The 21758-nt window shown below is 45.2% G+C and overlaps 1 protein-coding gene across 4 annotated transcripts in view; it reads left to right on the forward strand.

Annotated features, from left to right (window-relative positions):
• Positions 1 to 3878: 3878 nt before the first annotated feature.
• HLCS (holocarboxylase synthetase) overlaps positions 3879 to 21758 on the forward strand; it is a 185385-nt gene continuing 167505 nt past the window's right edge. The window contains exons 1-3 of one of the 4 annotated variants that reach the window (XM_040423107.1): positions 3879 to 3926; positions 16820 to 17169; positions 20303 to 20446. In XM_040423107.1, the coding sequence (XP_040279041.1) occupies positions 16945 to 17169; positions 20303 to 20446 (369 nt within the window). In that variant the 5' untranslated portion in view covers positions 3879 to 3926; positions 16820 to 16944. Of the gene's footprint in view, positions 3927 to 5100; positions 5120 to 9852; positions 9941 to 16819; positions 17170 to 20302; positions 20447 to 21758 lie in introns of those variants that run through there. The other 3 variants (XM_040423106.1, XM_040423109.1, XM_040423108.1) reach the window with 3 other exon arrangements.

Here is a 21758-nt window from a genome sequence, read left to right on the forward strand (position 1 = left end):
TCTCACCAGAGCACTGCGACCTCTTCAAACAGCTGATTGGCAGGAGTGCCCGGAGTAGGACCCCCACTGATCAGATAAGGATAAGTCATCAATATTTTATCACTTGTAGAGCATTATTATTCAGCTTGTATAAATCATTCATCACACGGCGGTGTTATTTTGTCACTGTATGGTAGTATTCAGTAACTGTATGGCGGCTTTATTCATTCAGTGTATAGCTGTATTATTTAATTTATGCACCTATATAGCGCTACTATATTCCGCAGCACTTTACAGACATTAGCATCAAGCTGTCCCCAGTGGAGCTCACAATCTAAGTTTCCTATCAGTATGTCTTTGGAGTGTGGGAGGAAACCGGAGGACACGGAGGAAACCCGCGCAAACACGGGGAGAACATACAAACTCGAACGCAAGAACCCAGCGCTGCAAGGCACCAGTGCTAACCACTGAGCCACCGTGCTGCCCATTCTGCATTGTATGGCGGTATTAGGACAGGAATGCCCACTAAACAAAATATATGCACTTCTGGCATACACGCTCTTCTATAGAAGTCGATGTATCCGTTAGGCTACGTTCACATCTGCTTTGTGCTGTCCGGTTTTGAGATGCGGCACAGGCTCTCAAAACCACAGCACAACGTTTCAGTTTTGTCTCCAGCAGGGTTGCCAACCGTCCGTAAAAATAGGCCGCTTTTTTCCTGTATCCGTGAAAAAAAAAATTGATGGTGGTATTTTACTGGATTATTTTGGTGGAAATACTCATCATTTTACAGCTGCCAGTAAATGCTGGTAACGAGTTCTTATCAGTATACTATCAGGGGTGCACCTAGCCTTTCTTGTGCCTGAGGCGAAAACTGAAAGAACGCCCCCCCCCCCCCATCCCCATTTCTTAACCTAACCCCTTCCCTTCAGCACATGGCTATTCCGCTGCCCCCCTCTTGCCCCTACCTGGTGCTGCCTGAGGCAATCGCCTCACCTGGCCTCATTGGTGGTGCCAATAGTATAGTAGTAGTATAGTATGTATGTACATATATAGTATGTATTACTATAATGTTCATCATTCATTATGGTTTCCAAAATTGTCCGCAAAAAAAATATTCGCTGTCCGTGATTTTGGGATAAATTGTCCAGAAAAAAGAAAAATTTGGGTTGGCAACCCTGGTCCCTATTCATTGTCAATGGGGGCAAAACTGAACAAACCGGAACGGAGTGCACCAGAATGCATTCCATTGCGGTTTGCTGCGTTCCCATGCAAGCAGCGTTTTTGTGTGCGGCATGGGAAACCGAAGAAACCGGATCCGGCACTAAAAACCATGGACACAAAAAAAAAAAAAAAACGGATCCAGTGCCTCATTTTCAATATAATACAACCGGATTGGTTCTGAAAGGACGCAGCTCGGGCTGCAGTAAACGATTATTTTAGTAATCAAGTATTCTATTGATTATTTTTTACGATTGAATAATCTAAAAAGAAAAAATGAATTAATAGACTGTTTTCCTTTATAAAAACTCGGACCCGTTGCTATCAGTCCCCAACACCCTTCTTTCCCCCCTGTGCGATCAGCCTAAGTGCATCAGTTCCCCCAGTGCCATCAGCTCCACTATCCCCCAGTGCCATTAGCTCTGTCCCCCCAGTGCCTTCAGCTCCACTATCCCCCAGTGCCATCAGTTCTCCCCCACCCCAGTGCCTTCAGCTCCACTATCTCCCAGTGCCTTCAGCTCTGTTCCCCCAGTGCCTTCAGCTCCGTTCCCCCAGTGCCATCAGCCTCTCCATGCCATCCATTGCCATGTCCCCCACTCCCCCAGTGCCATCAGATCAGCCCCTCCATGTCCCCCAGTACCATCAGTTCAGCCCGTCCATGTCCCCCAGTGCCATCAGATCAGCCCGTCCATGTCCCCCAGTGCCATCAGATCAGCCCGTCCATGTCCCCCGGTGCCATCGGATCAGCCCCTCCATGTCCCCAGTGCCATCAGAGATCAGCCCGTCCATGTCCCCAGTGCCATCAGAGATCAGCCCCTCCATGTACCCAGTGCCATAAGATCAGCCCCTCCATGTCCCCCAGTGCCATCAGAGATCAGCCCGTCCATGTCCCCAGTGCCATCAGAGATCAGCCCCTCCATGTCCCCAGTGCCATCAGAGATCAGCCCGTCCATGTCCCCAGTGCCATCAGAGATCAGCCCCTCCATGTACCCAGTGCCATCGGATCAGCCCCTCCATGTCCCCAGTGCCATCAGAGATCAGCCCCTCCATGTCCCCAGTGCCATCAGAGATCAGCCCCTCCATGTCCCCCAGTGCCATCAGATCAGCCCCTCCATGTCCCCCAGTGCCATCAGAGATCAGCCCCTCCATGTCCCCCAGTGCCATCAGATCAGCCCCTCCATGTCCCCCAGTGCCATCAGAGATCAGCCCCTCCATGTCCCCCAGTGCCATCAGATTAGCCCTTCCATGTCCCCCAGTGCCATCAGATTAGCCCTTCCATGTCCCCCAGTGCCATCAGATCAGCCCCTCCATATCCCCTAGTGCCATCAGATCAGCCCCTCCATGTCCCCCACCCCCCCCACTGCCATCAGTCCCCTCCATGTCATCCATTGCCGGCTGTCCCCCTTCAGTTCCATGTCCCCAGTGCCAGTGAAATAAAATACTTACCTTTTCTGTATGTGCGCCGCTCCACAGCTCCTTCCTCTTCTTCTCCTTGCTCTGCACTGGATCCTGACGTCACACAGCGTCGGGTCATAGTGCTCGCTTACGTGCACTATGACCTGACGATGTGTCAGGATCCAGTGCAGCGCGGTACGGGCCGGTGGGTGACCACGGAGCGGTAAGTAATAGCAAGCGCTTCACTCCCGCTCCGTGGTCACATGACACAAACGAATCCTCGATGCAAAAAAATTTGCATCGATGATTTTTTGGGTGTCGAATTTTACTCGATTCAATCGAGTAATCGTTTCAGCCCTAGACGCAGCCGGTTGTATTATTCAAACGGATGCGTTTTGCTGTGGTTTTGAGATTCCATGCCGGATCTCAAAACCGGACATCAAAAACGCAGACGTGAAAATAGCCTTAAACACATCTGAAAATGGAAACATCCATCTTCGTATCTCAAGTAAGGAATTACTTCAAGTCTTGGCACCAACGAATTCTAAGAATTGTTGACCCTTGTGAGTGTTGGTTCAGGGTATTTGCCTCACTGTTCAACTACATAGACCTCCAGCTGTTGTGAAACTACAACTCCCATCATGCACACTTGCTCTGCTGTTCTCAAAACTTTCATAGAAGAGAATAGAGCATACTTAGAGTTGTAGTTGCTGACCAAGGATGAGCGAATCGACTTCGGATGAAACATTTTAAATACTGCAAAATTCAGATGAAACGTTTGAATACTGTCCGGCGCGCTCGCTGCGTACAGTATTCAAACAAAGTATAATGGATTCGCTCATCCCTATTGCTGACCCATGACATACACACTCCATAAATGTAAATATGAACAGCGTAATGCTTAATTTCTCCTGTGGTGGCGCAGTAGAGCTGAACACCTACAGCAGCGGGACACCCTATTCATTGGCCTCATAACTCTAACTCATTGTTACTGAATTACAGTCCCACCACCCTGTGGAAGCCTAAAACGTTATTCTATTTGTTTTTGTTGTTGTTCATAAAGTTTTACAGTTCAAAGCATAACTCAGCTGCCAGCACTTCATCTTAACTTCCGGGTTCCCTTGCATGGGTTGGGCAGGGTCAACCAATCAGGAGACAGGCCTTTTCACCATGTCAGAAATCTACCAATCGGAAGTCACCTATCCCAACGCCCGGTAGCCTCACTAAGAGACAAGAGCGCGGATTGGCTTTTGTGTTGGCACTGACAGCAAAGCAAGGTTGGTAGGCGGCTTCAGGTTTGGTTTCACTATCAAGTCTCCATAGGAGTGCATGTGAGTTGTCTGTTGTGTTGTATCTGATGTCCCCCAGTCTGTAATGGCGCCTGTAATGCATGTTCTGCTCTGCTGCCCTGTACTAATCCTCTGCATGGGGTCAGGAGGGGTGCCATTGCTCCATGGTATAGTGATGCTGAGGGTTATCCTCCTGTGCTATTATCATGCAAGGGGTTGGTTAATCAATGCAATTAAAATATATTATAAAAATATTTTACATTTATAAAAAAAGATCCCTCCCAGAATGAAAAAACGAAAAATAAATATAGCAACTTGTTAAATTTTTTTATTTATTTTTTCTCCAAAAGTTCTGTTCTTCTGGGAAAGTTGGGTGACAACCAATATGGAAGCCGTCAAAGCTGTAGAGGTTGTCAGAGGGTTTTTTCTAAACCCCTGCAACACACGGCAAATGTGACATTCTGGAGACCGTGATGCCTCGTAGAGCAGTCGTCACAATGTGTCAGTATGTCGTGACACATTCTATTCAGCAAGTTCTGGTTATGGGATACCCTGTAATGATGGACGGATTCGTTGTCGGGGACTTAAAGGGGCATGGCGTAGCATGTGCCCTGAGTACCGGGTATTTCTATAGAGGGCTCGGGCATCGCTGCCTGCGGTGAAGAGAAGCCGGGCTATGACTCTGGTGGTCACCCAGCTCTTCCAGGGTCAGATACAACTTGTTATGCAGAGACAGAAGGAGGGGTCAGGTAAAGATGGATGATCTTCTTTCCCCTCTCTTCTGGGAGGCGGGAGCTCTAATGGACACCATATTGGTTGTCACCCAACTTTTCCAGGAACAGATATCCTTTCTTATATCAGGTATGAATGATAAGTAGAAGGAGGGATCGTGGACACGTATTTACCGGTGGTTTTCATTCATTTTTCCTTCATAGTGAGCCCCGTGCTCCACGGTGCCTGATAGTCATGGTAGAATTGCTTGTTACCCCGACCTCTATGGGAGAAGAGGCGCAGGCGGCCCCCAAACCGCAGGGGTCTTTGCCTCCAATGGAAAAAATTGAGGTTGAAGTTATGGTGACCGTGGAGACCTCACCTAACGTTATACCTGTCATTTACGTATACTCGTACCAGACATTTGCAATTTGTGTTAATTGGGTGCTGGTAAATGTGTGTCTGATGGGCGAGATATATACCCAAAATGTGTCTACATATAAGACCTTCCGTCGTCCATAGGGGTATGTCCACTATATTAGCTAAAGATATAATCTACATAAAGAGTGGACTCACTTTATAAATATTGTACAACTATTACTGTGCTGATCCTTAGTTACATCCTGTATTATACTCCAGAGCTGCACTCACTATTCTGCTGGTGGAGTCACTGTGTACATACATTACATTACTTACCCTGTACTGATCCTGAGTTACATCCTGTATTACTGCAGAGCTGAACTCACTATTCGGCTGGTGGAGTCACTGTGTACATACATTACATTACTTACCCTGTACTGATCCTGAGTTACATCCTGTATTACTCCAGAGCTGAACTCACTATTCTGCTGGTGCAGTTACTGTGTACGTACATTACATTACTTACCCTGTACTGATCCTGAGTTCCATCCTGTATTATACTCCAGAGCTGCACTCACTATTCTGCTGGAGGAGTCACTGTGTACAACATACATTACATTACTTATCCTGTACTGATCCTGAGTTACATCCTGTATTATACTCCAGAGCTGCACTCTGTAATGTATATACACAGTGACTCCACCAGCAGAATGGTAAGTACAGCTCTGGAGTATTACTTATTATGTAAATCAGGATCAGTACAGGGTAAGTAATGTAATGTATGTACACAGTGACTGCACCAGCAGAATAGTGAGTGCAGCTCTGGAGTATAATACAGGATGTAACTCAGGATCAGTACAGGATAAGTAATGTAATGTATGTACACAGTGACTCCACCAGCAGAATAGTGAGTGCAGCTCTGGAGTATAATACAGGATGTAACTCAGGATCAGTACAGGATAAGTAATGTAATGTATGTACACAGTGACTCCACCAGCAGAATAGTGAGTGCAGCTCTGGAGTATAATACAGGATGTAACTCAGGATCAGTACAGGATAAGTAATGTACAGTCAGGTCCATAAATATTGGGACATCGACACAATTCTAACATTTTTGGCTCTATACACCACAACAATGGATTTAAATTAAGCGAACAAGATGTGCTTTACCTGCAGACTGTCAGCTTTAATTTGAGGGTATTTACATCCAAATCAGGTGAACGGTGCAGGAATTACAACAGTTTGCATATGTGCCTCCCACTTGTTAAGGAACCAAAAGTAATGGGACAGAATAATAATCATAAATCAAACTTTCACTTTTTAATACTTGGTTGCAAATCCTTTGCAGTCAATTACAGCCTGAAGTCTGGAACGCATAGACATCACCAGACGCTGGGTTTCATCCCTGGTGATGCTCTGCCAGGCCTCTACTGCAACTGCCTTCAGTTCCTGCTTGTTCTTGGGGCATTTTCCCTTCAGTTTTGTCTTCAGCAAGTGAAATGCATGCTCAATTGGATTCAGGTCCGGTGATTGACTTGGCCATTGCAGAACATTCCACTTCTTTCCCTTAAAAAACTCCTTGGTTGCTTTTGCAGTATGCTTTGGGTCATTGTCCATCTGCACTGTGAAGCGCCGTCCAATGAGTTCTGAAGCATTTGGCTGAATATGAGCAGATAATATTGCCCGAAACACTTCAGAATTCATCCTGCTGCTTTTGTCAGCAGTCACATCATCAATAAATACAAGAGAACCAGTTCCATTGGCAGCCATACATGCCCACGCCATGACACTACCACCACCATGCTTCACTGATGAGGTGGTATGCTTAGGATCATGAGCAGTTCCTTTCCTTCTCCATACTCTTCTCTTCCCATCACTCTGGTACAAGTTGATCTTGGTCTCATCTGTCCATAGGATGTTGTTCCAGAACTGTGAAGGCTTTTTTAGATGTCGTTTGGCAAACTCTAATCTGGCCTTCCTGTTTTTCAGGCTCACCAATGGTTTACATCTTGTGGTGAACCCTCTGTATTCACTCTGGTGAGGTCTTCTCTTGATTGTTGACACACATACACCTACCTCCTGGAGAGTGTTCATGATCTGGCCAACTGTTGTGAAGGGTGTTTTCTTCACCAGGGAAATAATTATTCAGTCATCCACCACAGTTGTTTTCCGTGGTCTTCCGGGTCTTTTGGTGTTGCTGAGCTCACCGATGCGTTCCTTCTTTTTAAGAATGTTCCAAACAGTTGTTTTGGCCGCGCCTGATGTTTTTGCTATCTCTCTGATGGGTTTGTTGTGTTTTTTCAGCCTAATGATGGCTTGCTTCACTGATAGTGACAGCTCTTTGGATCTCATCTTGAAAGTTGACAGCAACAGATTCCAAATGCAAATAGCACACTGGAAATGAACTCTGGACCTTTTATCTGCTCATTGTAATTGGGATAATGAGGGAATAACACACACCTGGCCATGGAACAGCTGAGAAGCCAATTGTCCCATTACTTTTGGTTCCTTAACAAGTGGGAGGCACATATGCAAACTGTTGTAATTCCTGCACCGTTCACCTGATTTGGATGTAAATACCCTCAAATTAAAGCTGACAGTCTGCAGGTAAAGCACATCTTGTTTGTTTAATTTCAAATCCATTGTGGTGGCGTATAGAGCAAAAAATGTTAGAATTGTGTTGATGTCCCAATATTTATGGACCTGACTGTATGTACACAGTGACTCCACCAGCATAATAGTGAGTGCAGCTCTGGAGTATAATACAGGATATATTTCAGGATCAGTACAGGGTAAGTAATGTAATGTATGTACACAGTGACTGCACCAGCAGAATAGTGAGTGCAGCTCTGGAGTATAATACAGGATGTAACTCAGGATCAGTACAGGATAAGTAATGTAATGTATGTACACAGTGACTCCACCAGCAGAATAGTGAGTGCAGCTCTGGAGTATAATACAGGATGTAACTCAGGATCAGTACAGGATAAGTAATGTACAGTCAGGTCCATAAATATTGGGACATCGACACAATTCTAACATTTTTGGCTCTATACACCACAACAATGGATTTAAATTAAGCGAACAAGATGTGCTTTACCTGCAGACTGTCAGCTTTAATTTGAGGGTATTTACATCCAAATCAGGTGAACGGTGCAGGAATTACAACAGTTTGCATATGTGCCTCCCACTTGTTAAGGAACCAAAAGTAATGGGACAGAATAATAATCATAAATCAAACTTTCACTTTTTAATACTTGGTTGCAAATCCTTTGCAGTCAATTACAGCCTGAAGTCTGGAACGCATAGACATCACCAGACGCTGGGTTTCATCCCTGGTGATGCTCTGCCAGGCCTCTACTGCAACTGCCTTCAGTTCCTGCTTGTTCTTGGGGCATTTTCCCTTCAGTTTTGTCTTCAGCAAGTGAAATGCATGCTCAATCGGATTCAGGTCCGGTGATTGACTTGGCCATTGCAGAACATTCCACTTCTTTCCCTTAAAAAACTCCTTGGTTGCTTTTGCAGTATGCTTTGGGTCATTGTCCATCTGCACTGTGAAGCGCCGTCCAATGAGTTCTGAAGCATTTGGCTGAATATGAGCAGATAATATTGCCCGAAACACTTCAGAATTCATCCTGCTGCTTTTGTCAGCAGTCACATCATCAATAAATACAAGAGAACCAGTTCCATTGGCAGCCATACATGCCCACGCCATGACACTACCACCACCATGCTTCACTGATGAGGTGGTATGCTTAGGATCATGAGCAGTTCCTTTCCTTCTCCATACTCTTCTCTTCCCATCACTCTGGTACAAGTTGATCTTGGTCTCATCTGTCCATAGGATGTTGTTCCAGAACTGTGAAGGCTTTTTTAGATGTCGTTTGGCAAACTCTAATCTGGCCTTCCTGTTTTTCAGGCTCACCAATGGTTTACATCTTGTGGTGAACCCTCTGTATTCACTCTGGTGAGGTCTTCTCTTGATTGTTGACACACATACACCTACCTCCTGGAGAGTGTTCATGATCTGGCCAACTGTTGTGAAGGGTGTTTTCTTCACCAGGGAAATAATTATTCAGTCATCCACCACAGTTGTTTTCCGTGGTCTTCCGGGTCTTTTGGTGTTGCTGAGCTCACCGATGCGTTCCTTCTTTTTAAGAATGTTCCAAACAGTTGTTTTGGCCGCGCCTGATGTTTTTGCTATCTCTCTGATGGGTTTGTTGTGTTTTTTCAGCCTAATGATGGCTTGCTTCACTGATAGTGACAGCTCTTTGGATCTCATCTTGAGAGTTGACAGCAACAGATTCCAAATGCAAATAGCACACTGGAAATGAACTCTGGACCTTTTATCTGCTCATTGTAATTGGGATAATGAGGGAATAACACATACCTGGCCATGGGACAGCTGAGAAGCCAATTGTCCCATTACTTTTGGTTCCTTAACAAGTGGGAGGCACATATGCAAACTGTTGTAATTCCTGCACCGTTCACCTGATTTGGATGTAAATACCCTCAAATTAAAGCTGACAGTCTGCAGGTAAAGCACATCTTGTTTGTTTAATTTCAAATCCATTGTGGTGGCGTATAGAGCAAAAAATGTTAGAATTGTGTTGATGTCCCAATATTTATGGACCTGACTGTATGTACACAGTGACTCCACCAGCATAATAGTGAGTGCAGCTCTGGAGTATAATACAGGATATATTTCAGGATCAGTACAGGATAAGTAATGTAATGTATGTACATAGTGACTGTATTTGTAGGAGATATCTATAGGTAAATGGTGGTCATAGCTTTTAAAGAGGATTTCCATATCGCCTCCCAGTTTTTATTGCAGTTTTCACATCCTCCACCCATTACAGATGCAGAGCCCCCGGACGTAGACCACTGCCTCCTTCACACATGTATGCAGGTGATCGGCAGCTCGGTATTCACAGAGACTCGTATTGGACAGCTTTGGTTTCTACATGTAGCGCTGTGATTGTGTATGTTGCTGTCTCTTTAACCACCTCAGCCCCGCTAGCTTAAACACCCTGAAAGACCAGGCCACTTTTTACACTTCTGACCTACACTACTTTCACCGTTTATTGCTCGGTCATGCAACTTACCACCCAAATGAATTTTACCTCCTTTTCTTCTCACTAATAGAGCTTTCATTTGGTGGTATTTCATTGCTGCTGACATTTTTACTTTTTTTGTTATTAATCGAAATTTAACGATTTTTTTGCAAAACAATGACATTTTTCACTTTCAGTTGTAAAATTTTGCAAAAAAAACGACATCCATATAGAAATTTTGCTCTAAATTTATAGTTCTACATGTCTTTGATAAAAAAAAAATGTTTGGGTAAAAAAAAAATGGTTTGGGTAAAAGTTATAGCGTTTACAAACTATGGTACAAAAATGTGAATTTCCGCTTTTTGAAGCAGCTCTGACTTTCTGAGCACCTGTCATGTTTCCTGAGGTTCTACAATGCCCAGACAGTACAAACACCCCACAAATGACCCCATTTCTGAAAGTACACACCCTAAGGTATTCGCTGATGGGCATAGTGAGTTCATAGAACTTTTTATTTTTTGTCACAAGTTAGCGGAAAATGATGATTTTATTTATTTATTTATTTTTCTTACAAAGTCTCATATTCCACTAACTTGTGACAAAAAATAAAAAGTTCTATGAACTCACTATGCCCATCAGCGAATACCTTGGGGTCTCTTCTTTCCAAAATGGGGTCACTTGTGGGGTAGTTATACTGCCCTGGCATTCTAGGGGCCCTAATGTGTGGTAAGTAGGTAAATGACCTGTGAAATCCGAAAGGTGCTCTTTGGAATATGGGCCCCTTTGCCCACCTAGGCTGCAAAAAAGTGTCACACATCTGGTATCTCTGTATTCAGGAGAAGTTGAGGAATGTGTTTTGGGGTGTCTTTTTACATATACCCATGCTGGGTGAGATAAATATCTTGGTCAAATGCCAACTTTGTATAAAAAAATGGGAAAAGGTGTCTTTTGCCAAGATATTTCTCTCACCCAGCATGGGTATATGTAAAATGACACCCCAAAACACGTTCCCCAACTTCTCCCGATTACGGAGATACCAGATGTGTGACACTTTTTTGCAGCCTAGATGCGCAAAGGGGCCCATATTCCAAAGAGCACCTTTCGGATTTCACTCGTCATTTTTTACTGAATTTGATTTCAAACTCCTTACCACACATTTGGGCCCCTAGAATGCCAGGGCAGTATAACTACCCCACAAGTGACCCCATTTTGGAAAGAAGAGACCCCAAGGTATTCGCTGATGGGCATAGTGAGTTCATGGAACTTTTTATTTTTTGTCACAAGTTAGTGGAATATGAGACTTTGTATGAAAAAAAAATAAAAAAAAAAAAATAAGCATTTTCCACTAACTTGTGACAAAAAATATAAAAATTCTAGGAACTCGCCATGCCCCTCACGGAATACCTTGGGGTGTCTTCTTTCCAAAATGGGGTCACTTGTGGGGTAGTTATACTGCCCTGGCATTTTCCAGGGGCCCTAATGTGTGGTAAGTAGGTAAATGACCTGTGAAATCCTAAAGGTGCTCTTTGGAATATGGGCCCCTTTGCCCACCTAGGCTGCAAAAAAGTGTCACACATGTGGTATCGCCGTATTCAGGAGAAGTTGGGGAATGTGTTTTGGAGTGTCATTTTACATATACCCATGCTGGGTGAGAGAAATATCTTGGCAAAAGACAACTTTTCCCATTTTTTTATACAAAGTTGGCATTTGACCAAGATATTTCTCTCACCCAGCATGGGTATATGTAAAATGACACCCCAAAACACATTCCCCAACTTCTCCTGAGTACGGCGATACCAGATGTGTGACACTTTTTTGCAGCCTAGATGCGCAAAGGTGCCCAAATTCCTTTTAGGAGGGCATTTTTAGACATTTGGATACCAGACTTCTTCTCACGCTTTGGGGCCCCTAGAATGCCAGGGCAGTATAAATACCCCACATGTGACCCCATTTTGGAAAGAAGACACCCCAAGGTATTCAATGAGGGGCATGGCGAGTTCATAGAAATTTTTTTTTTTTGGCACAAGTTAGCGGAAATTGATATTTTTAATTTTTTTCTCACAAAGTCTCCCGTTCCGCTAACTTGGGACAAAAATTTCAATCTTTCATGGACTCAATATGCCCCTCACGGAATACCTGGGGGTGTCTTCTTTCCGAAATGGGGTCACATGTGGGGTATTTATACTGCCCTGGCATTCTAGGGGCCCTAAAGCGTGAGAAGAAGTCTGGAATATAAATGTCTAAAAAATTTTACGCATTTGGATTCCGTGAGGGGTATGGTGAGTTCATGTGAGATTTTATTTTTTGACACAAGTTAGTGGAATATGAGACTTTGTAAGAAAAAAAAAAAAAAATTCCGCTAACTTGGGCCAAAAAAATATCTGAATGGAGCCTTACAGAGGGGTGATCAATGACAGGGGGGTGATCAATGACAGGGGGGTTGATCAATGACAGGGGGGTGATCAATGACAGGGGGGTGATCAGGGAGTCTATATGGGGTGATAACCACAGTCATTGATCACGCCCGTGTAAGGCTTCATTCAGACGTCCGGATGCGTTTTGCGGATCCGATCCATCTATCAGTGCATCCGTAAAAATCATGCGGACGTCTGAATGGAGCTTTACAGGGGGGTAATCAATGACAGGGGGGTAATCAATGACAGGGGGGTGATCAGGGAGTCTATATGGGGTGATCACCACAGTCATTGATCACGCCCCTGTAAGGCTTCATTCAGACGTCCGGATGCGTTTTGCGGATCCGATCCATCTATCAGTGGATCCGTAAAAATCATGCGGACGTCTGAATGGAGCTTTACAGGGGGTTGATCAATGACAGGGGGGTAATCAATGACAGGGGGGTGATCAGGGAGTCTATATGGGGTGATCAGGGGTGATTAGGGGTGATCAGGGGCTAATAAGGGGTTAATAAGTGACGGGGGGGGGGGGGTGTAGTGTAGTGGTGCTTGGTGCTACTTTACTGAGCTACCTGTGTCCTCTGGTGGTCGATCCAAACAAAGGGGACCACCAGAGGACCAGGTAGCAGGTATATTAGACGCTGTTATCAAAACAGCGTCTAATATACCTGTTAGGGGTTAAAAAAAACACATCTCCAGCCTGCCAGCGAACGATCGCCGCTGGCAGGCTGGAGATCAACTCTCTTACCTTCCGTTCCTGTGAGCGCGCGCGCCTGTGTGCGCGCGTTCACAGGAAGTCTCGCGTCTCGCGAGATGACGCGTATATGCGTGACTGTGCGCAGGGCTGCCACCTCCGGAACGCGATCCTGCGTTAGGCGGTCCGGAGGTGGTTAAAGGGAACCTGTCACCAAAAAATCGCTTATTAAGCTGTTCAGAGCACCTTATAGTGCTGCATAGTAGTGTCCTATTGCACTTTTTCTTAGTTTTCCAGCATTTAGCCTCATTGAGAAATCGATGTTTTATTCAGTCGCTGCCCCGTGCTTCAAGTCAGGTTTGAAGTCAAGGGGGCAGCGGCCTAGTCGTCTCCAATCCTTCTCTCCCGCCTCCCGCCGCCTTGATTGACACGCCGCATCTCACTGCTGCGACCGCGCTCTCAGCCCGCATGCGCAGTAAAGGATTGCTGTAGCGCGATCCCGGCTCCGGCTCGTACACTCAGCCGGCTTCAGTCTCGCTACAGCGCATGCGCCCGCTCTGTATGCGCAGGTAGAGAAGATGCCGGGCGCGAGTATGTAAGGCTGGCGGGCGCATGCGCTGTAGCGAGACTGAAGCCGGCTGAGTGTACGAGCACTATAAGCACTATGTAGCACTATAAGGTACTCTGAACAGCTTAATAAGCGATTTTTTTTGGTGACAGGTTCCCTTTAAAGTGCATGCTTGAGATCACCGGTCCTAGGGCAGTCAGCCCTGTATCTAATTGCATTGTGGCCCCCCCAGGATTTGGCATCCTTTGCACCTGCACTGCCTGCCCCCCCCCCCCCCCCCCCCAGTTACGCTCCTGTGTGCATTTATCATATCTAACCTTATTGAAGTAACGAGCACCTGGATAACCAGTGTGATGTGTGCAGCATGCAGTGATGGACAGACCATTGTGTGGCCCCTGGTGTACTGGGTATACCCGCCCTCGGTAAACATCGTCCTCGGAGCAGAGAAGTGCAGGCTGGAGGAGCGACACTTTTAGACTGTGGGATTTTGCCAGGAAATGGGCTGATTAAATTGTATATTTTCTCTTGAGTCCTGATCAGTTCTACAGTTGGGGGACCCCTTTACAGCAATCGGAGCTCTGTTTATTTTTATATATATATATTTTTTAATAAAAAACTCCAAATCCCCTGTGTAGACGTAGAGGTAATAATAAAATTCTCTCTACCTGCAGCCACCTCTAGAGGGAGCTCACCGCAAACTATCTGAACATTGGACCCCGTAGGGGACCACAAAGGGATTGAAAGCATGCACATACAGAGGGATAGCAACACAGCCGTCACACGTTCATGTGTAGCCTAAGAATGAGAGCCCACCTCAAAATGCAGTGACCACCTTCTGTGACATTCATATGCCCTAATACAGGCATGCTAAACCTGCGGCCCTCCAGCTGTTGCAAAACCACAACTCCCAGCATCCCTGAACAGCCTACAGCAGGGCATGGTGGGAGTTGTAGTTTTACAGCAGCTGGAGGGCCGCAGGTGGAGCATCCCTGCCCTAATAGGACATATAAACAAGGGTAGTTCATACAGGACATCACCTTAAAATTGAAATGTCATCTTTTAAAATGACGTTGTTTTAGGTCCATGATTCTGTGCCGATTAATTTTTATTCCTGATAGAGTTTCACATCACTTGTGTAGACCTAAAATGGTTTACTTTCAGCCACCACAAGGGGGAGCATGCTGCTTTAGTATTGAATTCAGTGGATGAGCTGTATGCAGGAAGCTCCCGAGGCTCCCCCTAGTGGTGGCTGTAAACAAACAGAAATGTATCGTTTAATTTTAAAGGGTTTCTACATCAACTGGTAACCTTTCTCCATCCTTTTGTGTAGTGGATGGAGCTGGTTACTGCGGTATTCACTTTAATGGGAGCAGCACTGCAGTTACCAGCTCCGTCCACTACACAATGGGCTGGAACTACTCCTGAACAGCTGATTGCTGGGGGTGCTGGGTATTGGACTTCCACCAATCTGATGACCTATCCTTTGTGAAGGGAAGCGGGGAATTTGGAGCAGTGTAAGGGTCCATTCACATGTCCGCAAGTGTTTTGTGGTCTGCTAATTGCAGATCCGCAAAACACGGATACCGGCCATGTGCGTTCCGCATTTTATGGACCTTCTGATAGATTTGCCTATTCTTGTCCGTGGCTGCGAACAAGAATAGGACATGATATATCTTTTTTGCGGGGCCGCGGAAAACGGATCTACACGCGGTGTGCTGTCCGCATCATTTGCGGCCTTATTGAAATTAATGGGTCCACACAGTTCCGCATTCATACGGAGGTGTCAATGAACCCTAACAGAGAATATGGCCTCATGCACACGACCGTTGTTTTGGTCCACATCCGAGCCGCAGTTTTTGCGGCTTGGATACGGACCCATTCACATCAATGGGGCCGCTAAAGATGCAGACAGCACTCATTGTGCTTTCCGCATCCGTTGATCCGTTCCGTGGTCCGCAAAAAAAATATAACCTGTCCTATTCTTGTCCGTTTTGCGGAAAAGAATAGGAAGTTATATTAATGGATGTCCGCGCTGTTCCGCAAATTGCGGAACGCACACGGCCGCCTTCCGTGTTGTGCGGATCCGCAATTTGTGGACCGCAAAACACACAACGGTCGTGTGCATGAGGCCTAAGACTGCTATAAGATAAATTACCATAGTAAGGCCTCTTGCACACAAATGTTATTTTTTTTCCCGTTTCCGTTCCGTTTTTTTTTTTTGCGTTCTGTATACAGAACCATTCATTTCAATGGATCCGCAAAAAAAACAGAAGGTATTTCCGTTTTTCCGTTCAAAGATAGAACATGTCCTATTATTGTCCACATAACGGACAAGGATAGTACTGTTCTATCAGGGGCCAGCTGTTCCGTTCCACAAAAAACGGAATGCACATGGACGTCATCCGTATTTTTTGCGAATCCGTTTTTTGCGGACAGCAAAATACTGAAAAATCCATACCGTCGTGTGCAAGAGGCCTAAAGGGCATCTGTCAGCAGTTTTGTACCTATGACGCTGGCTGACCTGTTACATGTGCGCTTGGCAGCTGAAGATGTCTGTGTTGGTCCCATGTTCATAGGTGTCCTCCGTGCTGAAAAAAATGAGGTTTTAATATATGCAAATGAGCCTCTAGGAGCAACGGGGGCGTTGGCGTTACACTTAGAGGCTCTGCTCTCTGCAGCTGCCACCGCCCCTGTACTTTAATTGACAAGGCCAGGTACTGCAAAAGTGATCACGCCTGGCCATGTCAATGAAAATTCGGAGGACGCAGCAGTTGCAGAGAGAGCAGAGTCTCTAGGTGTAACGACAACGCCCCCGTTGCTCCTAGAGGCTAATTTGCATATAATAAAACATCATTTTTCTCAGTAATGCGGGCGCATATGAACATGGGACCAACACAGACGTCTTCAGCTGCCAAGTGCACATGTAACAGGTCAGCCAGTTTCATAGCTACAAAACTGCTGACAGATGCCCTTTAATCTGTTCCGAATTTTGGGCCTATTTACAAAAAATAAAATAAAAATCAATCAGTTTTTTGGCTCCTGGTTCGGCGCGGCTCATACAGACTTCTGACTTTGACATTGGTTTTCCATTGTTTTACTTTTATGTTGTTTTTTTTTTTCTTTCTATAAAGTAGGAATTTCATTCTGGACATAAGGGGGATTTATCTTCAGGGCCCCCCAACCTTTCACACCTATGTGGGATCTCTGAGTTAATGGCTGTGTTTGCCCGCCTCCATCTTTCAAGTCAGCGACCGTCATGCTCATAACCCTCTGCTACGTGTATTTGTGGCTGCGCTTCCGATCCCGCTACGCCGTACTGATCAGGCACTGTGTCGGCCGCTTCCACAGGACCAGCTCCTTCACTTTTTGCAGCCACAATCAGGAACGGGGGGAAAAGATCCATAGTGGACGACAAGGGCCCGGGGAGGAAAAGTTGTGCCTAAGAGTGGGCAACAAAGCCTTCTTCATTGACAACCGCCAGGTACTTCAGGCCTCTTTAAATCTCTGATGTGTTAAAGGACTATTCCTCTGATAATGATAAGGGGATAAGTGGGGAGGGGGGGGGGGGGTCACTGGGTGGACCCTCACCTTTCAGAAGAATGTGGTTCCCATGACTTCTTTGGTGAGCAGAATCGGCAAACTGGGGTCACAGGACCTCTCAAATGCTAAAGGTTTACCATGGGACTGCCCCTTTAAATTAGCTATGATGTCCTGAGATATGCATGCGATGCACCTATATGTCTGTAGTTTGCAATTTTGCATAAATCACCTTTAACCATGAAAAATTGCACGACTTTGTAACATATTTAGTTTTGATTGCTCAAAATTTTCAAGATCTCTGCTTGCTGTCTGCATCAAAAAGTTGAGAACCACTTAAAGGGGTGAGCTAAAGAGACAGAGCAGTATGTTTTTTCTTTTCTGCATTATACAAGAAATTAATACAGGTTTTTTTTTTTTTACAGTTTTCGGTCTTGTGATTTCTTCTCTGACTTGCCCCGGCCCCTTAGATGGAACATAGCGGTCATTTAGGGGCGTGTCCTTGCAGTTCTAACAGTGTCATACTGTACAAGGACACGCCCCCAACTGGTAACTCCCAGCTTACAGGCATACAGAGTGCATCTGCTGTAGAAACTATGGGGGGGGGGGATTTAGCAAGACCTCGCCGGAGGGAGATGTGCCAAATTTATTAAGAGGAATTCCTCTTAATAAGGCTACATGCACATGACCGTATGTGATTTGCGGTCCGCAAATTGCGGATCCGCAAAAAAAAAAACGGATGACATCCCATATGCCATCCATTTTTTTTTTTGGGCAGATCCATTGTAACAATGCCTAAAACGGACAAGAATAGGACATGTTCTATTTTTTTTGCGGGGCTATGGAACGGACATACTGATGCGGACAGCACACGGTAAGCTTTCAATGGTTCTGCAAAAAAACGAAATGTACTCCGTATGCATTCCGTTTCCGTATTTCCGTTTTTCCGTTCCGTTGAAAGATAGAACATGTCCTATTATTGCCCGCAAATCACGTTCCGTGGCTCCATTCAAGCAATGGGTCCGCAAAAAAACAGAACACATACGGAAATGCATCCGTATGTCTTCCGTATCCGTTCCGTTTTTGCAGAACCATCTATTGAAAATGTTATGCCCAGCCCAATTTTTTCTATGTAATTACTGTATATGCCGAACAGAAAAACGGAACGGAAACACAACGGAAACAAAAAAACGGAACAACGGATCTGTGAAAAACGGACCGCAAAACACTGAAATAGCCATACGGTAGTGTGAAAGAGGCCTAAATCGGTTATTTCGGTGGCCTTCCGGGTGCCAGAAATAAAATTTTGGGCGTAGACTTGAGCTGTAATTTCTGGCACAAATTAGAGTAAATCTGGCGGGCTGTGGGAAGCTCCGCCCCTCCTGTTAAGCCGCACCCCTTTTCTCATTACTTCGCAACTGGGGAGTGCGCCCTTATTTGCAACTTTTTAACGCTAGTTTTGTGCCGTAAAAACTTTAACAAATTCCCCCAAAGAAATAGTTTTGTTGGAATGACCAACATGTTCTAAGGGGGCGGGGCCAGCCGGAGGGAAGATCACATGATCAGCAGACCAAGGGGAAGAAGAGGGAGTCACAGCCAAAACTGAGTATGAAATGTCATTGGGAACAAATATATTGCGCTATCTTTCCGTCTGACCGGACTACCCATTTAAAGAGGACATGTCCCCTCTCCTGACATGTCTGTTTTGGTAACTACTTGCAAAGAATAACAATTCTGGATTATATATGTTATAGATCCCTTTATTATTCCCACTAGAAATTTATGAATGAATTGCCAATGTTTGCAATATAGGTCCAGCTGGGTCTTTTACCAGTTGGGGGCGTGTCCCTGCACAGTCTGACACTATCCAATCAGTGCTGCCTGTGTCGGACTGTGGAGGGGCACAACCCACAACTGTTAACTCCCGACCGGATCTCCTTTACAAACTGCTAGTATTTGATTCCTGAACGTCTAGTAGGAATAATAGAGGAGCGGCACAACATAGAGTCATAAGAATTGATGCTCCAGAATTGTTATTCCGTCGGGAATGCAAGTAGTTACTAAAACAGACTTGTCAGGAGGATTGCACGTCCCGTCTGAAGCTGGTGTTTATTCCAGATGCAACGTTTTGGCTGAAGAGCTTGACAAAGGCTCTTCCTTCTTTTCGGGTTGTCAGGTGGTTATGGGGAAGCTGACCTCTTTCCCAGGGGGCGTGCACCCATCACCTATGCACGAGGAGTGCTGTCGTTATCTATACTGAATTGGATTTGTCCGGAGAGGGGACAGCCCTTCTTTAGAGACCTCTTTAGTTTACGTTACAAATTGCTTGAAGTTGCAGGTCCAAACCCTGAGGCTGCACTACTGAGAGATTCCGATGACTTCATGTCTTCTTCTGACGTCTTCCGGGGTGCAGTGTTGTACTATGCATTTAATGACATCATGCAGAAGGGGACATATGATCAGAATCCCTCAGTAGAGCATCTATTCTTCTGACTGTATGTTGTGCCATTCCTCTATTATTCCTGCTAGAAGTTTATGAATGAATTACTAGCAGTGTGCAATGGAGGCCCAGCTGGGTGTTACCAGTTGGGGGTGTGTCCCTGCACAGACTGACACTGACAGCACTGATTGGATAATGTCAGACTGTGTAGGGACACGCCCCCAACTGGAAACAATCCAGCTGGACCTTTATTGCAAAAAACGCATTTGGCCTGTATTTTCAAGCGCTCATTGCTTGCTGCTCCTGACAGATCTGGAATTATAATGGTGAATAGATTTGACGTTGAATCCATCAACAGCAACTTGCTGACAGTTTCCTGAAAGAAATGAAAGAGCAAAATGGATCGGTTTCATCACCTATTAATTTGCCACCTGTAGTAGTCTACTGCTGACTTTTTGCTCCACTTCCAAGTCCAGGGGCCACATGTGGGCACCGTGGTAGCACGCACGCAGCATGGTGCGCAGGTGTATGATGTCTGACGCAGCACACTCACAGTGTATATTATGGAGGGCTCATCCTCTTTACGGTATTGACTTTGGCTTCCATTACCTCTCATTTCCCATGTCTCTTTTTGCAGCTCTTTGAAGATCTGAACAAGTGGAGCCTGTTGCTGAGCCCCCGCAGTGATAGTCATCTCGGAGTCAGGAGGATCGCCTTTATTACAGAGAGCGCTTCATTACCCAGTGAAACCTTATCAGCTGCTTCGCACTCTCCCAAAAAGGTGACCCGCCCCTCCTCCCCCCCCCATTCTCAGATCCTTTGTCTTCTCTTCCCATCCCTGGTGTTGTGTAAACCTGTAAATCCAAACCTCATGTAAACATAGAAGAACAGGGACAGGGATCCGAAAATCATCTTACGCCATTTATATGGGATGATTATTGATATGAAGCGCCTGGTAATAAATGGCGTAACTGACCATGTGAAATGTGCTCATCAGATGCAAAATTCATTATTTAATGGGCAAGTTCACCGTATAGAATGAATCTACATCAAACGTTGTCACCGTGAACATATCCCTGTGATGGCTAACCTCCGGAACTCCAGCTGTGGTGAAACTACGACTCCCAGCATGCTCCATTCATGGAGTTCTGAGAACAGCCAAGCAAATGTGCATCTTGGGAGTCGTAGTTTTACCACAGCTGGAGTGCCAGAGGTTAGCCATCGCTGACTTATCCTCTACTGATCCTGAGTTATATCCTGTATTATACTCCAGAGCTGCACTCACTATTCTGCTGGTGGAGTCACTGTGTACATACATTACATTACTTATCCTGTACTGATCCTGAGTTACATCCTGTATTATACCCCAGAGCTGCACTCACTATTCTGCTGGTGGAGTCACTGTGTACATACATTACTTATCCTGTACTGATCCTGAGTTACATCCTGTATTATACTCCAGAGCTGCACTCACTATTCTGCTGGTGGAGTCACTGTGTACATACATTACTTATCCTGTACTGATCCTATGGATAGAGAAATCCCCTTTAAAAGCTATGACCACCATTTACCTATAGATATCTCCTACAAATACAGTTGATTCACTGTGTACATACATTATTTATCCTGTACTTTTTCTCAAATATATCCTGTATTATACTCCAGAGCTGCACTCACTATTCTGCTGGTGCAGTCACTGTGTACATACATTACATTACTTATCCTGTACTGATCCTGAGTTACATCCTGTATTATACTCCAGAGCTGCACTCACTATTCTGCTGGTGGAGTCACTGTGTACATACATTACATTACTTATCCTGTACTGATCCTGAGTTACATCCTGTATTATACTCCAGAGCTGCACTCACTATTCTGCTGGTGCAGTCACTGTGTACATACATTACATTACTTATCCTGTACTGATCCTGAGTTACATCCTGTATTATGCTCCAGAGCTGCACTCTATTCTGCTGGTGCAGTCACTGTGTACATACATTACTTATTCTGTACTGATCCTGAGTTACATCCTGTATTATACTCCAGAGCTGCACTCACTATTCTGCTGGTGCAGTCACTGTGTACATACATTA

Source organism: Bufo bufo, chromosome 3 (genome assembly GCF_905171765.1).
Source record: "Bufo bufo chromosome 3, aBufBuf1.1, whole genome shotgun sequence".
NCBI classification, from domain to species: Eukaryota; Metazoa; Chordata; class Amphibia; order Anura; family Bufonidae; genus Bufo; species Bufo bufo.